The 20459-nt window shown below is 39.2% G+C and overlaps 1 protein-coding gene across 1 annotated transcript; it reads left to right on the forward strand.

Moving 5' to 3' along the window:
• The first annotated feature begins 1081 nt into the window (after positions 1 to 1081).
• TXNRD3 (thioredoxin reductase 3) lies at positions 1082 to 20243 on the forward strand. The gene is made up of 16 exons (XM_084292616.1): positions 1082 to 1421; positions 7912 to 7972; positions 8942 to 9051; positions 9626 to 9739; positions 11082 to 11154; positions 11974 to 12093; positions 12455 to 12597; positions 13674 to 13789; positions 13894 to 14119; positions 14353 to 14445; positions 14914 to 14990; positions 15962 to 16118; positions 16315 to 16422; positions 17274 to 17369; positions 18544 to 18678; positions 18969 to 20243. The coding sequence occupies exons 1-16, from the start codon at positions 1296 to 1298 to the stop codon at positions 19029 to 19031; spliced, it is 1818 nt and encodes a 605-aa protein (XP_084148742.1). The 5' UTR covers positions 1082 to 1295; the 3' UTR covers positions 19032 to 20243.
• The last annotated feature ends 216 nt before the right edge of the window (positions 20244 to 20459 follow it).

Here is a 20459-nt window from a genome sequence, read left to right on the forward strand (position 1 = left end):
TCCACCAGGCCCATTTTCATCACTGATGGCAGTACAGCTTATATATGTTATTATTTTTAGCATTACTAAATAGCAGTAAGGCTGGTCTGTGGCAGGCGTGGGAGGGTGCACTGGACTTTATTGCCGGCTTTGTTAGAAACTCCCCACTGAACTGAGTAAATCACTTTTGTCTCTGTACTTTTGTCTCCCCACCAGCCGAAAACGATTCCTGTCACTCAGAAGCTGGCAGGGTTTGTTCTAGTAACACCAGATGATAAACCAGGGTAACTTCTTATGACTGCTTACGGAAAGCTATTGCCGCAATTGCTGAACTTGGGCATGCTCTGCAGGAAGATAAGCAGGTTCTTGAGACCTTGACACGCTGCCTAGCGTTCCCCAGCCAAAAATCCACCAGAGCAGGGGAATAACCTGACAGGGTGCCTCCTGCTCCATGCCCTGAGTCAGGCTCAGGTCAGCACCATGTCCCCTCCACCCTGCAGTCCTGAGAATTACTGATTCTTGGGAAGAGGATAATCAGCCTAATCAGAGACGTGTGTAATGATAAGCAGGACACATGATAACGCTCCGGCATCCGTTTCCTTTAACACAACATTAGTTAAGAAAAGGGATTTTCTTCCGGCTGCCTCAGCCGACCTGTCCTCAAGCCAGAATCCATTTTATTTATTAATAAACAAAAGTATTTATTCCACGCGGGGACACAAGGCGATCCCCGCCACCTCAGGCCCGGACGACCCTGTGGAGCCTTGAGGCAGCCCTGAGGCGGCCCAAAATGCCGGCAGCCCCCCCTCCGCGGGCACAGCCCCTCTGCGCATGCGCCCTCTCGTCCCCCTCCTCTTGGGTCATTCCACAGCTCTCAGCGGGGGGGGGGACGGCTTAAAAATACACGTTTACCTCCCTCAACACCACCTCTACATAAACACTAACGTTTATTTGTATAGATAGAAAAAATTCTAGATTATGTCACGATGGCTCGCGTTGCTGGATGTCCTTATTATTTGTTTACCCCCCCCCCTGCGGCGGGTGGGTCGGCCCAGCCCGTCGCCTTCCCTGCTCCGGAAGGGGCAGGGCTGTGAGGGGAGGAGGCCGGAGCGGGCGTTGGGCACGCGCGTGGGGCGGCCGCTGGCTGGGAGGGGCGCGCGCGGGCGGCTTCACCTCAGCGCCGCTGCCCTGCCCTGAACGCGCCTCGCCTCAGCGCCTCAGCGCCTCAGCACAGCCCGGCACGGCTCGGCTCGGCTCGGCTCGGCTCGGCTCAGCACAGCCCGGCACGGCACGGTTCGGCACAGCACAACCCGGCCATGCCGCCCCCGCCGGGCCAAACCCAGCTCCCGGACTGGGACGGCTTAAAACTCCGCGTGCGGACCCTGATCGCCTCCCACCGCGTGATGATATTCAGCAAGAGCTACTGCCCCTACTGCAACCAGGTGAGGCGGCGGCCCCCGAGCCCCCTCGGCCTCCCCTTCAGGCCCGAAGGCCCAGGCCTTGGGCTTCTGAGGGCTGAGTGAGGTCGCTGCGGGGATGCTGCTTCGTGGCAGGGCTCCTGTGGGGTTTGCGCTATGTTTTTGAGGTGCTGTGCCCGCCTTGACGCCCGGTGAGAGCAGGTTTTGTAGGGATTGAGGTGAGGTGAGGTCCGAGCTGGGGTTCTGGGTGATTTTTTAATTTATTTTTTTTTTTCCTTTGCCACGTGAGCAAAGGGCAGCGGAGTGCGTGGGATGTGCGACACAGCGTGAGCCTTCCTCCGCTGCGGGACCTGCTGCTTCAAGGTCAGGGCACTGGCAGGGCTGCTTTCCTGCCACAAGTGTGAGCACCTCGTTTATACTCAGCTTGGTCAAAGCTGCGCCCTCTCTTAACAGAAAGCTAAACTTTCTGTTGTTTTTGAAATCTGGAGGAGAAGGTTGACTCTAGGAAAATCATAAGTTCAAAATCCTAGTCATGAAGCATCTTTTCCCAAAAGAAGTCACTACTGCTGAGTTGTGATGAGATCTTCCCTAGCCCTGTTATGTGTGAATCACACAGGTTAGCTGTAACTGGTGAGCAAGAGTCATTAAAGAAATGTGGGATCTTCATTAGAATTCAGTGATACCAACAGGCTGTAGTCATAGCCCTCACCGATCTGGGTGTTCATAGGCAGTACGATTCCTGGATGTTTACAAACAGCATGTTGTGGAATGATATTTAAACCTAATAATGGCATGTTTGATGTGGCCACGGTGGAAGAAACACAAGTGGGATTGAGTTCTGATATGCTTTAATGGAGCTGACAACCTGGGAAGGTTCCCAGAAACTGCACTCCTGTGTGTAGCTGGGCTTAGTTACAGTCCCTCTTGTGAGGGAGGACGTGTTTGGGCCTTGCTGTAGGAAACTTGAGTGAATGTATTCTGTCACATTTGCAACTTAATTGATGCTTTCAGAAATTATGCTTCTCTGTGTAAGAGGACAGGACAAACTAATCAGTGTTGTTTTCTCTTGATGAGAATCGTTTGTTGATGGCTTCAGTGCTGTCCTTTGAGGAACAGTTAAAGTCATTCCTGTCTGTATTGTTCTGTGTGCTTGTAGTGATCGTGACTGGCCAACTGTTGACAAGTATGGCACTCAATCCAGTGGTTTTTGAGGTCCTAACATGGCATAGTCACTTTATAAAGTTTGCAACCTGTTCATTCGTCTCTTTTTGGCATTGTGGTGGGACTTGACTAACACAAGGAGCTTTAGGTAAAAATAGACTTGATTGTAGTCCAATAAGTAAATTCCAGAATAACGTTCTCTTCTTTGCTCAGAGTTTCTTCACTGGGCAAGATTACTTGCTTTGAGGAAACATTCAGATCTGAGGAATGTAATCTTTATTGTCATGGAACAGAGAGGAACAATGTATGAAGTATGAGGACCCTCTCTCATAGCACTTTCTAGGAGGGAGAGTTAAAAGCCCTACTATGAATCTTTGAGGAACAGGTGATAAATTGGCAGGGAGTGGGAGATGAGGGAGAGAAGAACTGAATTCTGTTCTAGGCAGATTTCCTTGGTTTACTTTTCATTTTGGGGACAGGAGGGAAAGGTAATACAATGAAGAAAGCCAGTAGAAATATATATTGCAGAGAGACGATTATAAGAAAGTTTGAGAGAGAGGCCTCAGGAAAGGCATCAAGTGGTAAAACAAGTATCTCCAACAGTATGAATTTTAACACCTCCCTATGAAGACTTAGAAAATAATGAAAGGAATGAGAGAACAATGGATAATGCAGTGTTCTTGCTAGCTGATTTAGTCTGCAGAATTAATGAAGTGGATATAATTTGAAAGCGAAGTTACAGCTTGGGTACTTAGCCTTTAATCACATAGTTTTGAGTTCTTAAAGACATAGGGATATCAGTGCTGTGCAGCGTGTGTCTTCTTTCACCATAGATGGTTGTTAGCAATGTGCTTTTGGTAGGATTAATTGAAAAACTGGTGTACTTGAGCACTGGTGCTCCATGTATTTGTGTTCTAAAAGGGCATAAATGGGTGCGTGGGAAGAATTCTTTGTTTCAAATGGCTGTAGCTGTGCTGGAAAAAAAAATATCTGAAGGAAAGCACAATCTTAGGAGTACTGCAAGTAATTTCTCTAAATAAATTAAGTAGTTGATTCTGTTTGTTCCATTTAGCAGCATGACTAGGCAATTGTGCAGTTCTTTCTGCAACTGCAATTTATTGTTCAATTGCTTTAGCCAGCAGTAGTGAGAAAGGGGTGGTGTTAGACTGACTTCCTTGTCACAACTAAATTTGACTGTTCTTTATTTTTTTGCCACCCTGAAACGATTAACTTACGGTAGAAATGTATAAAGAAAACATTTTTAGCATGAAAAATTGCAGAGTCTGAATGCTGTGATGTGTTGAAATAATTTTAGGAGCAACAGCTGTAGCTGTATAGAAGCTGCCAGTTATTCTTGTTACATGTTATGCTATTACTGATAATTGTCTGCATCCACAGAAATGTCAGGTAAACTCATCTCTATATATTAAAGAGTGCTAGTTGATAGGTGAAACAGTAGACACAACATACCGTGTTACTTAACTTTACTGTATGAAGCTTCACATCTACTTAGCTACCCTAATGACAGAAAGCATCTCCAGGAAGAAGAGTTTTCTGAAGAAATTTGCCTAACACTAAGTTTTGGAAAATCTGTCTAATGTTTAGTAATATCTAGAAATCTTCCTAGTTTTTCCTTGTGAAAACAGGAAAGGCTCAACAGGGAAAGAAGGCCAGTGCAGTGGTCAGAAGGCAAGTAAGTGATTGGATTGAGGAGCCATGCAACCTGATATCCTGGCTCTGATACTTATTGGAGAAATGACCTTTTTAGGACTGAGGAATAAAGAAGAAAACTTAGCAGTGTGCCACTGAAGCTTCCAGCAGTGTGGCTCCACAACTTGTTGACCCGAGTTTAATTTTATTGAGTATTAATCTTATTGAGTTAAACGTTTTCAGTGGACAGTTGTTTCATTGGCTGGTCTAGTAGCTCTTTTTGGTCTCCTTTTTAATAGTGGCTCTTAAAATGTCAGGGGTGAGAAAGCTCTCCAATTTATATATTGCATGGAAGTTTATTTCTTGTTTCATAATTTCTTTTAGTAACTTCAGTTTTTGCTGTTTGTTGAATTCTTAGTAGTTCTCAGAAATCATTTCCTGTTTACTTTCTCTAGGTTACTCATGATTAGTGTGCTGTCTTTCTATTCTTCCTAGTAATTTTCATTTCCAATCTGAAATCTTCTAGTCTCTCTTGCCTGCATTGAAGATCTCAACTCTTCACAGAGTTGTCATTTTTCTTTCTGCTTCACCACCGCTAACACATGCATATTCTGTTCATACAAGTATAAAGTGTAATAGCTACTTCTAATTGGGGTGCTGGTATTTGTCTTATTTTTCCTTTACACCATATCTTCAGTGGAGAATAAATGTCACCTAAAGGCATTGTCTTACATCTGTCTTTTTCTTGATTATAATCCTTTCTTGTTCCAAAAGTATCCTGTCTTGTCCTCCACCCTGCTGGCTGATACTGCAATGTTCAAGCTGTAGAGCATTTTTTCATATTTTTTTTAAAAAGCTGCTAATGAAATCTTGCATGTTACACCCTGCTGTCTTGCTGCAAACTAAAACAGCAGCCAAGTAGCTAATTTGGTGACTTCACATTCTTAGCGTACCACTTCATAGCAGCAATCCTCTTGAGCTTTGCTTTTTAGATCTTCTGTGGCATCTGGCTTGGGCTTTATAAAGAAGTTGCAGCACTGGAGCAGTTCCACTGCTGTTTCCCTTCTGTTCAGTCTACAGCTATAGTCATCCCAGTAATCAAGCCTTATGGTAATGGTGAGTTTAGGACAAAAGCTTTTTGGGCCATGTAGATGGTTAGAGGGCTGGAGCAAAGGGTGTGTGAAGAAGAGGTTGGCTTGTTCTGCTTCAAGAAGAGAAGGCTAAGGAGGGATTTTGTTGCCATCTTCAGCTACTGCTGAGCAGGTGATTATAGGGAAGACAGCCACACTCTTCTCAGAGCTGTAGAGTGAAAAGCCAAGTAAGGGACAGTGTGTATGTTTTGAAACAAGGAATATTCCAATGAGATAAAATGGAAATTCTTCACTATGGAGATGATCAAACATTGGAACAGCCCAGAGAGGTTGTGGTATCTCTGTCCTTGTAAATACTCAGAACTGGGTTAGGCAGTGCTTTGGCCAACATGATCGAACTTCACATTTGTCCCTGTTTGTGCAGGCAGTTGGATCAAATGACTTCCAAGGAGCTGTTCCAATTTCATTTAATTTGCAGCTGTAAAACTAATGTCATCAGTCATACATGCAGGGCTTATTGTAGTCTGCTACAATTGCTATATGATGTGGTAAGAAATGTGCCACGTTGTTAATACATAATACAAAACCTTTGTTTGAAGAAAGCTGGAACTCCAGTAGAAGACAGGAAGCAGTGAAATACCTGGCCTTTGTCATAGTAGCACTATGGATCACAGCAGCATTCTTTAAACACTTTAAACACTCCTTTATCATGTATTTAACGTTTTTAAGGTTGTTAGATATGACTCAATTTAATGAATTGCCATCAATAAATCAGGGGTTTGTTGGAAAGCTGGTTGTAGAAGATTTTTTTTTTCTGAATTATCTATCAGCAGCTTAGTGAGTTTTATTGTTTAGACTTGATGCTCGCAAGGAGCACACAGATTTAGTGCTTCTTGTTAGAGCTGTTCATCCATCACGATGGTTATGATTAAAAGCAGATATTTTACCCAATGCCTTATGATATCTGTTTGCACAGGTAAGTCTGTCAAAGTGTATTTTGAAGGAATAAATGCTGCCAGCTGTAGTATTACTTGTGCCATGAGGTATGTCCTTGTCCCTCTGGAAGAACAGTTCATAATTGCCATGCTGCTAATTTACAAATGGATGTTACTGTAAAAATATTATTTCAAAAAGGCCACCTGATTTGAATCTGGTAATAATAGCAGCCTGTCCATTCAGAACTAGTATTACAAGAACACCCAGAAGCTGTTGGGGAGGAAAAAAAATCTCAACTGAGTTGTCATTTAGGATGACTTTTCTTTTTAAGGCTAGGCTTGTACATAGAGGTTTTAGCTTGTTTGTTTCCATACTGGCTCTTGGGTACATGAAACATGTTTCTGGAACATGTTGTACTGATGTTGTGTCTGAGATACTTCATGGCAGTGCAGGGGACAAGCAGACTATTAATGACCAAGTATCATTAGACCCTTCTGTCTAGTGGGGAAGAATAGCAATTTAAAAGGTTAAAAATGTAACTTACATTCTGATACTAACTCTGTCAATATTTCACAAGGAGGATGTGAATGACTTTGTTTTACTAAGGCCAACAAGTTAGAACTACTCCTGCTTTATTCCAGAAGGCTAAGGCAGGTGTTGTTAAACAGCAAACCAAAAATCAGAGGTGGAGGAAAAAAAAAAGTCTTCTCCCCAGCCTCAGTGTAGGAGAAGCAGTAGGTCAAATACTTTTGACGTGTACTTTGAAGCCACTCACTGATGAAGATTGTCTTCTATGTAGGCTATATGTTTCAGCATCTTGCTATTAGGAAAACTATTTCCTGAGGTCTCATCTCAATCTCTTGATGCAGTTCAAGCCCATTAGTTATTGCATCCACCACCACTTTTCTTCTTCCTTATGGCAGTCAATTATTTATTGAAACAGCCATTTCTCCACATCTTTTCTTTAAGTTGAAATCAGCTCATTGTCTTCTTAGTCAGAATAATTGTTCTCCACTTGTTCTAAATATTTTCTGAGGTGCAGTGAACAAAACTGAATGTGGGCAGGGCAGCAGGTAGACATGAGCTGTCCCAGTGCTGAGTACACCTGGAGAGTCATTCTTGTTGTGGCTTTTTTATAATGCAATGTTTTTATTTTGTTTTGCATGTGCTCATCAGTGTTTTGTTTTGCAAGTTATCCTCTGCTCCCTGCTCTTCTGCCTTTCCTTAGTATTATCAAGGAATCTGGCTGCTGCATTCTCTCTCTTGATGATATAATGCGTAGCAGTTACTGTCATGGGCATTTTTTTGTCTGTCAGGGGATGGAGAGATCTACAGCTAAGCCAATTGTATAAAGAAACTGTCTCGTAAGGTCAGTAAGACTTGTAATAGAAGATTGCTCAGATGTGGGATACTTAATCTGAATGCTGTTTAATACTCTGGCTTTAAATAAGGACAGTGCAAAATGTAGCAGTAGTGCCAAACTTTATCAGAAACATCTACTGGCACTCAAAGAATTATAAATGAGACTTAGAAGTCCTTACATGCTCATATAATTGAGACTTAAGTTCTTACATCCAACGATTAGGTCTTACCCTGAACTGTGCATCAGATCTTGTGAAAGCTTTGCCTTGGCAGTCTGCCTGTGTACAAAAACACTGTGTCCCTTCCTGTTGCAGGTGAAAGAACTCTTCAGCTCCATGGGTGTAGAGTACTATGCTTTAGAACTGGATGTAACAGGTAAGTAGCAGAAAGGAAACCTACCAGGTGTTGCTTCATGCAGCTAAAAAATCAGTGACTGTGCATGACTACAAGCTCTCTTGAACTAACTGAAAGTAATAAAAAGCAATTAAAATCAGTTTTAATGCGTACAGAGATAAAAGACCGGTTAGCCTTCAGTGTGGATTTTAATGGAGGATGTGTTTTTAATATAACTGAAGGCTTTGACTCTCTGTGCAAACTGTCAACTGAGAGGATGTGAGATCAGATTTCTCCATCAGAAGTTTTGTCTTTCAGGAAAAAAAAACACAGTACTTCTCTACCTTCTCAGTTTCTTTTGTGGCTTTAGATGAATTGTTAATGTTTGACGTGGTATAAGAGTGACCTTTTATGGGGGACATTGCTGAGTCATGGGAAAGAACAGTAAATTCCAGTATCTTGACTGTTGCCAGTTTTGATTTTTTTTTATTTTTTTTTTCCTAAAGCCCAAGTTGCTTTAGTTTCACTACAAATATAGTACTGTGTGCCTTCCATTACGTATACATAATGAGTGTAGTGTTAAGAACAAATAATTTCTAGCTATTCTAATTCTCACTAAGCTCTTCACCACACCACTGGTAAACTGTTGATTGCGTGTCATCACCCACTGTGTTTTTTCTCTATATACAGAGACAAAACTTAGTTTCTAATGCTTTTTTAATGTGTTTGTGCTTAAGCTATGTTTGGAGGGAAAATATACATAATTAGTAATCTGAAGTATCTCTTTGTACTTATTTTTTTTTACTTTTAAAACGGAGATACTATGAACTAGTTATAGTTTAAGATGCACATAATACAGCTCTCAGTATTTTTCTTTTTTTCTGGAATTACTTCTCATTAAGAATACTTTTTCTTTGCAATTGCTATAATCACTGATGCTAAATAGATATGGTCTTGGAGTAAAAAGATTTTAAAATAGTTGTGTAATGTACCTGTTGCATTTATTTTTAGCTGATGGACCCAGTATTCAGCAAGTACTAGCAGAGCTAACTAATCAGAGGACAGTGCCTAACGTATTTGTGAATGGAAAGCACGTAGGTGGCTGTGATGCAACTTACAAGGTAACTTGTCTTTAAAAATCAACTGGAGGTAAACAAGACTATGGGGGGGAGTGTTAGATCAAGCCATTTTTCTTGTGTTTTTACTGCCTAGTTTGTTAGTGAATTAACTCCTATGTTTGTTACAAGTATACAAGCATTTTTCTTGAATCTGTCAGTAAGATAGGCTCTGGAACTTCTAGACTGTTCTTAGAAAGTTTGTGTAGTACTCAATCCAAGCTGTATGATTGAGGAAGTAGACAATCTGTTTTTTTTTTTTTTTTAATTTGCTGTTTGATTCTTAGTGCCTTTTCTGTGACATAAAGGCTGTTATGCAAGTAAAATGTGAAACACATTTGAATCTTTTCCAGGACCATGATCTTCACAACCACAGAATTACTTTAGGAACCCCCACTTTCAATGCAGCCTCAACTAGATCAGGTTGCTTGGAGTCTCTGGCCATTCAGATCCTGAAATTGAGGAACAGCTGCATCTTCTGTTAAGATATTGTAGGGAGATGTAAGACTGGATGATCTACGTCAGAAAAGGCAATGTAATTCAGTCTTTACTTAAAATCAATTCAAACGTGTTTCTACAGGCTTATCAGAATGGAACACTGCAGAAACTTCTTGGGGATGTCAAAGATGCGGAAACCTATGATTATGACCTCATTATTATTGGTGGTGGCTCAGGTGGACTTGCTTGTTCCAAGGTATGACACGAAGAACAGGTTCTATATGAAACTTCTTGAAAAATTAGTCTTCATATTAATCACAGTAGAATTAAAAGAATCTATATTTTCATGATTATTAGCATTCAACTTGCTAATGAATCAGTAGTGGTTCTAGTAGTGTGCTTACTCAAAAGATCACAGTCTGTATAGAGTAGTTTCAAGCCAATGCCTAGTCAGGTCATCTAATAATAGGCTTTAGGTTCCTGGGTGAGGGTGGAACCAAAAGCTTTTTAAGTATCTCCTCTTCATGTGTAGTGTACAGGCACTTGAACACATCCAAACAGTAATCTAGAAATGTACAGGCTATTCTTGAAGTATTTCTGTTTAGGATCCAGGACTACCAACAGTGTAAAATGAAAAGCTTTCAGCTGTTATCTCAAGAAACTTCCTCATGCTTTATTGCTTCTTCTAGCTGCTTTTGCAGAAATGGTAATAGAGATTATGTACTTCTTACACAATCAGCTGTTGTTCAGAATGCCTCAGGACCTGAGATGCGGATTCAGTTTTCTCTTCTACATGAGGGATTTGAACCCACAATTCCTACCTCTCAGCTAGCTATCCTAACCATCAGTTTATGGTTTGGCCATGGTGAGGTTACTCTTGGCAACGTTGCTGATTGCTCTACAATGCAGTTAAGCATGCGGCTATAACTAGATCAATATAAAAACAGCAGAGAAGGTGATACAGCTTCATATTTTATTCTAGTTTGTGGGAGAAGGTGTGAGTTCTTTTCTTTCACCAGAACTGCCTATACCCTCTACTAACACACTCTACTCTGCACCACAACTCCGTATGGACAGTCTCCTTCATTAGTTATTTTCAGAATGCTTCAGGTCTTTCCTCGAAGTGCCTTCTGAGACGTGAATTGTAACATTAGTGATAATCACCAACCTGTTTAGAGTGGGACAGTTTGAGTATTCATCGAATACAAAATAACTGGCTAATTTTAAACCTTGTTTGATCCAGGATCTCAACAACCGTGCAGGAGTTCTTAAACAGATTTGAGGCACCTAAAGACTTGATCCAAGCCCTTAAAATACGAAACAGCGAGTAGATTCAGTCAAGTATCTGGTCATTCCTTGTGTATAAGATTATTCAGATTGCAATGGACATTAGATTGACGTCCAGACAAAGCTCCTGCTCCAAGCAGGGTCAACTGTGAGGTCAGACAAGGTTATGTATTTTTGCTTAGTGGAGGAGGTAGAAGAGGCATGTATTAATGAGACTGGCAAATGAGCCTGCTATTATTGCTGAGTATATCATGACTGTAAAAGAGCAGAAAAGCTTTTCTTTGCTGAGAAGTTGCTGACATTTTTTACAGGAAGCTGCTACCTTGGGAAAGAAAGTAATGGTGTTAGATTATGTTGTTCCAACGCCTCTTGGAACCTCCTGGGGTAAGTTTCTGTTAACTTGTATTTGATGGTGCTTGAGTGCCAGTCATACTTACTACTTTGTTAGATATTACAGATTTGTATCCTTAGAAATTAGGGCAGAATTACTGTAATTCTGGAACACGTAACAAAGATGTTGCTTTTCTGGACAGTTATTTCTGTTTTGTGTATTTTTACATTTGAAAAAGAACTGAGAATTCATTCTAATTCTGTTCACTTTAATACTGTAGCCGAATACCACGTGTGCATGTGTTCATTTTCTTGTGTTTGTTTTATTATGCACTTTAGTTCATCTAGTTCTACTTCAAGGACAACTGATCTAGGTTATGTGACTATAGCTGTCCATGCCTCACCTCTTCATACCTTTTCATAATTAGGCAGCTACTGTCTGACCTAATTAATGTTATTGGCAATTGAGAATGAGTAAGGTATTTCACTGGTCAAACTTTGAGTCAAGCTTTGAATGTGCTCTTAGAGCTAAAACTTCAATCATTATGGCTAAAACTTCGATCAAATACATATTTCATATTCTACAGATAGATGATACTAAATTTTAGGAACTCTGCCATGCTTACTTGCTGATCAAACTAAAATACGAAGCACTCTGTAAGTAACTATCCTCTGTGTTTGACATCACATGGTACCGTTCTTGGCCTGATGAGTCAAATAAAGTTCACTGTATTTTAAAATGTCTAACAGCAGAAATTCCATGTTACAGCAAGCATCAACAACTGATCTATGGGTGGCTATGTAAAGCACATAATAGCAGAAGCATGTTCTGTTCATGTGGGCAATACAATAACATATTTCTTTCCATCTTAGGTCTTGGTGGCACCTGTGTAAATGTAGGTTGTATTCCAAAGAAGCTAATGCATCAAGCAGCACTTCTGGGACAGGCACTCAAAGATTCAAGGAAATATGGCTGGCAATATGAAGAACAAGGTTAGTAAGAACAGAGGACAGACAAGGCAGCCTACAGATGACAGATAGTAGAGATGGTTCTTGGACTTCAGACTTAGTAAATAAAGGCAGAGTTCCATAGTTTTCATAAGGGAATCAGAAGCATTTCTCCTTTTTGAGTCATACATGGAATCTGAAATAAATGGATTAACTTTTAGAATGGGTTTATTTCAGGTAATAACAAGTCAGGTAAGTACACCGTAGTAACACATGACTTTAAGTATCCTAATTACTGATGACAATGATGGCTGTGTAGCATGATGTACAATAAATAAGACAAGCTTTTCTTCAAGGGTTTGTTGTGCTTTGTTTTCTAAAATATGAAATTAATGGCTTGTTTCAGTTAAACACAACTGGGAGATCATGGTAGAAGCAATTCAAAACTACATTGGTTCTTTAAACTGGGGTTATCGATTGTCCTTAAGGGAGAAATCTGTGACATACCTAAATTCTTACGGAGAATTCGTTGAACCACACAAAATTAAGGTATGTGCTGTGTTGGAACATTTTATTCACCTGAGAGAGAACTTATATTCTAAAGTTGCCTTTTAAAATCCATCAAGGAAAAGGCTTCATGTTAACACTGCCAACTTAAGTCAGCCTAAGTTAAAAGAAGTCATTTCTGAAATAAGTTGGTGAAATTAATATTGTGCTTTATTACATGTCACAGTATTTGCAAACCTACTAACTGTTACATAAGAGTAATGCAGATTCCGGTAAACTTAAGTCTTGCATGAGATGGTCTTAGTTGCTAATGTCATGACAAAGGTCAGCAAACTGAGCCAAAAGCAAACAAACAAAATAACATATAACACAAAACCTTCAACTGTAACAATATGCCACTTGGAAACTCTTCATACTAAAGCACGCAAACTGTAGAAATCAAATTTGGATTAAGCACTTGCATAACACAGCTGATAGAACCTTATGCTGTATCAGCATAAGAATTAAACTGCCAGTTTTGCAAGACAAAGCACGTGCTGGTAATTCTGCTGTGAGTGATAGCAGTGTAGCAAGGTTAACTTAGAAGAATTGCATTTTGAAGACAACTGCTTGGTTCAGTGGCTGCAATTTTCTGTTCTTGATATGAGCTTATGAAAGCTGAATTAAATGTCTTTCAAACCAAGAGACTAGTGGTGAGGAGATGATATGCTTTACATACCTCATGTACCAACTATTTCTGTCCACATATAGAGGTCATTTGCTTAATAGTGTCCTTAGCATTATAAATGAATTAGAACAGAGAGTTTAAGATCTAGGTTGTACTAGGGGGAATTTAACTTTATCTGTTTTGGCAAATAACTAAAGTGCATGAATGAAGGTTTTAAATTATTTTAGGTACTCTAACCTAAAAGGATAGAGAATAGCCTAACAGTCTGTAATTTAAACCAGTTATTCTTACGTGATCTGCATGGGATCTGTAAATGTATTAGGCTTTATTTGAAGCTAGCACTTAAGAATTAAGCATATCAACAGTGCTTATAGGTGAGGATTATGTAGTTTTTAATTTGTTGTAATACCTGTTCCTGTGATAAAGACTTTTAACTCTGTCTATGTAACAGGCAACTAATAGAAAAGGACAAGTAACCTATCACACTGCAGAGACTTTTGTCCTGGCAACAGGAGAAAGGCCTAGATATCTTGGTATCCCTGGAGATAAAGAATATTGTATTACAAGGTGAGATGAAAAGGCATAATAGACTGAATTTTGTCTGCTCCAGTGTTTGCAAAGACAAGTCTGTCTTCAAAGAACCTTGTAACCTATACTTCTTCTCTTTTTAGTGATGACCTCTTCTCCCTGCCTTATTGTCCTGGCAAAACACTAATTGTGGGTGCTTCCTATGTGGCGCTGGAGTGTGCAGGATTTCTTGCTGGTCTAGGTCTAGATGTCACAGTAATGGTGCGTTCCATACTTCTTCGGGGCTTTGACCAAGAAATGGCAGAAAAAATAGGTGCCCACATGGAAACACATGGTGTAACATTCATCAGAAAGTGTATACCTACTCAGGCAAGTGCTTCCTAAGCTTTCTTCTCTCTACATTAAATTACTGTAAACAGCATAGCTAGAATGCATGTGCTTTCTGGGAAGGTTTTGGTATTGTACAAGAATAAATGTTTTATGAGACTAAGCTTTTTTTTTTTTTTTTTTTTACTGCTGAATAACAATAGGTCAAAGTTTGAAGTGCTAATGCAAGAATTCTGGTGTTTGAGGTCATTCTAAGCTTACAAATATTTATACAGGTTGAAAAGTTGGAGGATGGCACGCCTGGAAGACTAAAAGTGACAGCACAGTTTACTGAGGGACCAGAAACTTTTGTGGGAGAATATAACACTGTAAGCATTTCTGGATTTAAAATAACTGAATGTGGCAATACTATGGATATGTATTAAAATACCTTAACAGCTGTAACAGCTGTTCAGGAGAAAAGTAAAGTCTTGCTTGGAAAATTATTTATGTAACTTGCTAGCAGGAAAAAAAAAAGGTGAAAATTAAATATTCGTCTTCAGTTGTGCCCTGTCAGCAGAACAGGTGAAACTTCTCATGCTTGGAATTTGGTTCTGGTGAACAGTGTTTCTGTTTTGTTCTGCTACTAACATGTTGCTGTTTGTTGTATCTCTGAAATAAGTTGTGCTTGGAGGAGACTGAGCAGCAGGTAGCTCCTCTTTCCAATTTTTTTTGTTTGTTTTGAGAAGTCAATTCAGTCATGTATGCTTTAAAGCTTTTTCAGAAAGAAAAAAGTAAAACATAATCAGCATTACAATTCCTTGTGTAAAATTACTGGGTGTAATTTTATTTTTTAGGTTTTGATAGCTATTGGTCGTGATGCGTGTACCAGAAATATTGGTTTAGAGACGATTGGTGTCAAAATCAATGAGAAGTGAGTATTCCTCAACTCCCCTAAGCCACTGATTTTATTTTTTTAAAACTTTTTAACAATCTATGCTACTGATGCTTTTTTTTCAACCCACACTTTTAAAGGTTCACTTAATTGCCTTGTTTAACATCTCCTGAATTTGAGTACAATTTCAATTTCAAGGGACTTAATTTCTTAAATATTTATTCAATGGAAGAATTATTCTACTACTTACTTGTTGGCCACTGTACTCAAGGAGTACGTTTATTTACTTAGATTTTATACATACTAACTTTTAACACATTCCTCTAGTTTTAGTGTATATTTCATTATTTCTTGAAGGCTGTTCCACCTAAGAGAGCTTGAACTGTGATTTGACAGGAATCTCAGTACATCTGTAAAGTTTTTTTTTTTGCCTAATAGGCTTGTAAGTCTGATGCTGTGGTCCTGGAAATCATGCAAGTCAATCTGAGCATCTAAAAAAGGAGTAAGCTACTCACTACAGATTTCTTTTTATTTTTTTCTCCCCAGTGTCAGTGCAAAGCTGGTGCAAAGAAAAAGGCAGGATTATGTAGATCAGGCAATAGAATTAGAATCATCTTGCAGCAGCTAGCAACTTATTAAACCAACTCACTTATACATGTGAGTGATGATGCAGCTTTTTTCCCCCATAGGGAAAAATGTAAATTGCAAGCTGTATAATATTCAAATAAAAAATCAAAAGTCCAAAGATGCCTGACTAACTTCATTGTCATCAGACTTCTGTTGTTGCTGGAGACAAAACTGTCCCATTGAATCTTAACTTCACCCGTGTGTCAGAAACCAATGCCTTGAAGAACTTGCAACTGAACTAAAATGGCATAAGCATACTTCATAAAATACGCTGAGTGGTTAAACTAACATCTTTGTAGCAGAACATATCCAATTTGGTTTTTGCTGAGCTCTGAGGAAGGTCATGATACTGAACTCTGTTTTATTTTCTGTTTGTTTTAAAGGAATGGGAAAATACCTGTAAATGAAGAAGAACAAACCAATGTGCCTTATGTTTATGCTATTGGGGATATCTTGGAGGGAAAGCTTGAACTTACTCCAGTTGCAATTCAAGCAGGGAAACTCCTAGCCCGCAGGCTCTATGGTGGTAGTTCCACAAAGGTAAAGGTGTAAGAACACAATTTTAATTTACTTCTATGTTTTTTTCCTCAGAATTGCAGTAACACAAGTTGTTCATATGACTGAGGGCACTGCAAGTGTTCTGCAAACATAAGACTGGGTTAATAAAATTCTTCCTACGATCTACCATGTAGAACTTGCACAGTCTAAATATAAACTTTGTTGTGTTTTTTTTCAGTGTGATTATATCAATGTACCAACAACAGTGTTTACTCCCTTAGAGTATGGCAGCTGTGGGCTAGCTGAAGAGAAAGCCATAGAAAAATATGGAAAGCAAAATTTGGAGGTGAGAGCACTCAGGACTTGTTTAACTTGTAGCTTGAGGTTTTTTGTGCACCTAGATTACCTAGACAGCCCTTTGATCATAGAAAAATCTGAGTAACAAGTTAATGGATTGCCAAGAATATAGGACTTGACTTGATAAGGTTAGAATTCTACATAGCTATTCCTGCACTTCTGAGAATCATTTGAATTCAGGAAGCCAAAATTAGGCTTCAAAACTGTGGGTAGCTCTTTTGTTGTAGCAAAGTAAATATTCTTATGGCTGAAGTATACCAAACACTTGGGATTGTCTATTTTCCACTTGTTCACTGTACCTGAATTGGGAATTAAATTCTTCCTGACCTTTACTTAGGACTATGGGAAGTATCAACCACAATTTGTTTGTTTTATGGTAATTTCCAGCTTCTGCACTTCTCTGAAGACAACTTCAAGAGAGTTGTTTGCATGCCTTGTATTTAACTCCTTTGTCTTTCAAATATACTTGGCATTATTTAGTTTTTGCTTTAATTGCTTTGCAGAATAGGATTAAATAAATAGTAACTAGAAATTAAACATGCACTACTAAAGAGTTTCTCTCATTGAAAATAATCATAAGATGCTGTCTTTTAAACAATTAAAACAGCTACAGCTTTAATTGGGACACGTTTTAAGTGTTTCTCTACTAACTTTTGGAATATGGACTGCTAGGATGGGGGTGGCAGATGCTGAGAGGAAAGCACTGTTGTTTAATATGCTACAACAGTCCAGTGAGTTAAATGTCAAACCACCTATTTGTAAATACAGATTAAAAAACTAGAATTGTCTGACTGAATTAATTCATCAAACTGTTATGCTTCTTTCTTGTTATCCTCCCAGGTTTATCACAGTTTATTCTGGCCACTTGAATGGACAGTACCAGGCCGAGATAACAATACTTGTTATGCAAAGATTATCTGTGCTAAACACGACAATGTAAGTAGCAAGCCAGAATGTATGTGTCAAGTGTATTAATGAATATTTTTATTTAGACAAGCCGAAAGACAGAATATCTGGCCTGCCGTAGACTAGCTCTATCTGCTGTTAACATAAGCATTAGTTTAAGAGGTTCAATCAATTTGGAAAGAGCTGATTGTTTGATTTTGTATAACAGTTGTTTGAGCAAGTGGTAGCTTTATAGGTTTATGAAACTTCATTCTGAGTCTCTATTAAAGGATAAAGTTGTGAAGTTCTCCAGGGTTTTTCCAAGGGCTGTTGAACTATTATATATCTACAGTCTTCCCTTAGGCTTCTGGACCATCGTGTTTTTTTGCTTTGGACTTTTTGCAATGTGCAGAGATTTGTATGTTTAACAGGAACTTGGAAAACGTTGTTGATCCTAGAACCTCAGTGATAAGAAACTGTTATTTCTAGAGATCAGTGAGTTTTGTTTCAAAAACAAGTGCCAATGCTGTCTGTTATCTGTCCCAAAAACTAGGAGAACAGATGTACAAAGGAAGAATTTAGAGTGTAAAATCACTTTGGAGACAAGGAATGATATGATGAAATAGCTTGGCTGTCAAACTAAAGAGGAAATAAACTCACTCTTCCTTATTACCCTGCCAATGCCTTTTTCAAAGACTGCAGAAAGGCACAAAGTTCTGCTGTTAGTGGAGACTGACTGCAAGAACGCCAAGTGAAAAGATCACAGTGGAGGGGAAGATTTTCTTTAGATTTCTATGCAAAGCTTTTTCTAGCATGCTTAAGTGATAGGGGAAATGTCAAGTAAATAGTGTCTTTGGTTCTCTGTGTTGTAAGGAATTTGTATCCTGTCTTGCAAATTATGGTCAGACCAGGGCTAGGGCTTTTCTGAAGGCATTGGGATGTCTAGGGAAAATGTTTTAAACCATTGTTTGTATTTCTCTTAATAAATCAATTCATCAGGCAAATTAAAACAGACCACACCATTTTTATCTCATTCTTACAGGCTACTCCCATCACTGTAGATTTTGCTACACAGATAGCTTGCTCAAAATTCAAACCTAGGGTGTTTTAACAAGATTGACCTGCTTGTATAGCATATAATTTTAGGGGTAGTGGGAGTTATGTACATGAGCTTTTATTAAACTTTACCTACTTTACTCATTGTTGTTTTTCTGCACCCTTAAAGAACCGTGTGGTAGGATTTCATGTTCTTGGACCTAATGCTGGTGAAGTTACCCAGGGTTTTGCTGCTGCAATAAAATGTGGTCTCACCAAAGAATTACTAGATGAAACAATTGGTATCCATCCAACTTGTGCAGAGGTAAGAGGGTGAGGGGGAAGCTTGTTCTTAAAACCTGCTTTAAAAATAAAAATACATGCAAGAAAATAATACTGAAGTGCATTCTATACTGAGATTTATTTAGTACTCGCTTAACTTCTGGCTACAAGATGTTAGCACATGACAGGAAACGTATGTTAACTGTGCACTGCAACTTGTTTTCCACCATAATAGTTCATGGAAATCTAGTATTGTTACTTCACAAGAGCAGACCAAATAGCCACATGGATGATACAGAGCAACAGTAAATAAGCTGTTTTGGTGTCTTACAGGTGTTCACTACAATGGATATTACAAAATCGTCAGGACAAGACATCACTCAACGGGGCTGCTGAGGTTAAACCTGCTGTCTTACATGTTTTCATGTTGTACACGCTTGGTTCTGTGGAAGCCCTAATATATCCAACTGCTTTGGGGCAAACTAAACATTTGCATCAGTACCACTGCATGTAGTGCAGTAGGGAGTGGTGCTTTTGAGAGGCTTCCTCAGTGAATAGCGTTGCAAATGGAAACAGTAATACAGCAGGGAAATCTTGAACAGTGAATCCTGACTTTGCTTGGAATTGGCACTAACGTGCTTTTATGATGTTGTGGCTCGGAACCTTATTGTGAGGTGAGCTATGACTGATGGCTGCCATGCAAGGTTGGAGATCTCTTCGTCCAGTCAGATGACTGAACTCCTCCTGAAGGAAATTCTTAAGTTGCACAAATTTAAGCTGACACTTCAAGGCTTCAGTATCTTGTATAAATGCCTGAGGTAGAAGACAAATATGTAACTGAATGATTCTTGCCAACAGTTTACAGTTGACTGATTTATTTCTTTTGATGCATTTTACTTTACTTAATTGTATATCCAGTTATGGCAAGATGGCACAAATTGTATGCAAGTGATGAGCAGTGCGATTCAAGTACTTGTATCACACTTCAAGTCTAAAACTTTGAAGTAATCTAGGACATTGCTGCTGTTCATTCATAGTTGTTTGACCTCAGGTGACAGTGTCTCTAAGATGAAAAATTGAATGGTAGGAATTTTGTGTGTCAGTGTGTCAGGGTTGAAGAGCATAAATGCAAGACCTTGTCAATTTGGTCTTGCTGTTTATGACTATATTTAGAGCTTATAGTCTCATTTGATGTCAGCTCTAGTGTAAAACGTCACAGAACTCAGAAACTGTAAGTTTGTACTCTTATATAGAGTATTGAAGTTTGGAAGGAAAAATTTCAGAGCAATCTGTCCCAGTAATGTAGGTGCCTGCCAATGGTGGTAATTACAGAGAATGTCTCTTTTGACTGTGTTGCAGCAGAGAACAATGACTTGGTGTGTTGTCATGCTTTGTGTTGTGTTGTGTACAGTCAGTCCTCTGAAGCTTTCTTCCACCAATGGCATGCTGCTCTGGGAAAATTATGTTTGAATTTGGCTCTTAGTTTTGTCCAAAAATATGTTTTGAAAGATTTTTTGAACACTGTATGATAGTAAATAAACAGTTTTTAACTATTTAATCTATGATGTACCATGGAATTTGAAGTTCAATAAACAACATATACAGCACTGTTGTCTGACCATGATTTACATTATTGCATACTTAAGAAATCTTACTGTGTTTCAATTAAATTGTTCCACATGCAATACTAAAGCCTCCATAGACCTTTGCATGCTATAATCTCTCAAATGAGGAAGCAAATTATCTTGCCAAATTTGGGGCATGCTCCAGAAATCTAACACACTTGTGCATGCAGGTTTCTCTGTTCAGACTGAGAAAGCAGTT

This window comes from Netta rufina (genome assembly GCF_964035555.1).
Source record: "Netta rufina genome assembly, chromosome: 10".
NCBI classification, from domain to species: domain Eukaryota; kingdom Metazoa; phylum Chordata; class Aves; order Anseriformes; family Anatidae; genus Netta; species Netta rufina.

Excerpts from the sequence above, each read along its gene's own strand:
- TXNRD3 (XM_084292616.1), top strand. The coding sequence starts at position 1,296 with ATGCCGCCCCCGCCGGGCCAAACCCAGCTCCCGGACTGGGACGGCTTA. Across the intron at positions 9,052-9,625 it reads GCTGTGATGCAACTTACAAG|GCTTATCAGAATGGAACACT; the intron begins GTAACTTGTCTT and ends GTGTTTCTACAG. Across the intron at positions 12,598-13,673 it reads TTGAACCACACAAAATTAAG|GCAACTAATAGAAAAGGACA; the intron begins GTATGTGCTGTG and ends TCTATGTAACAG.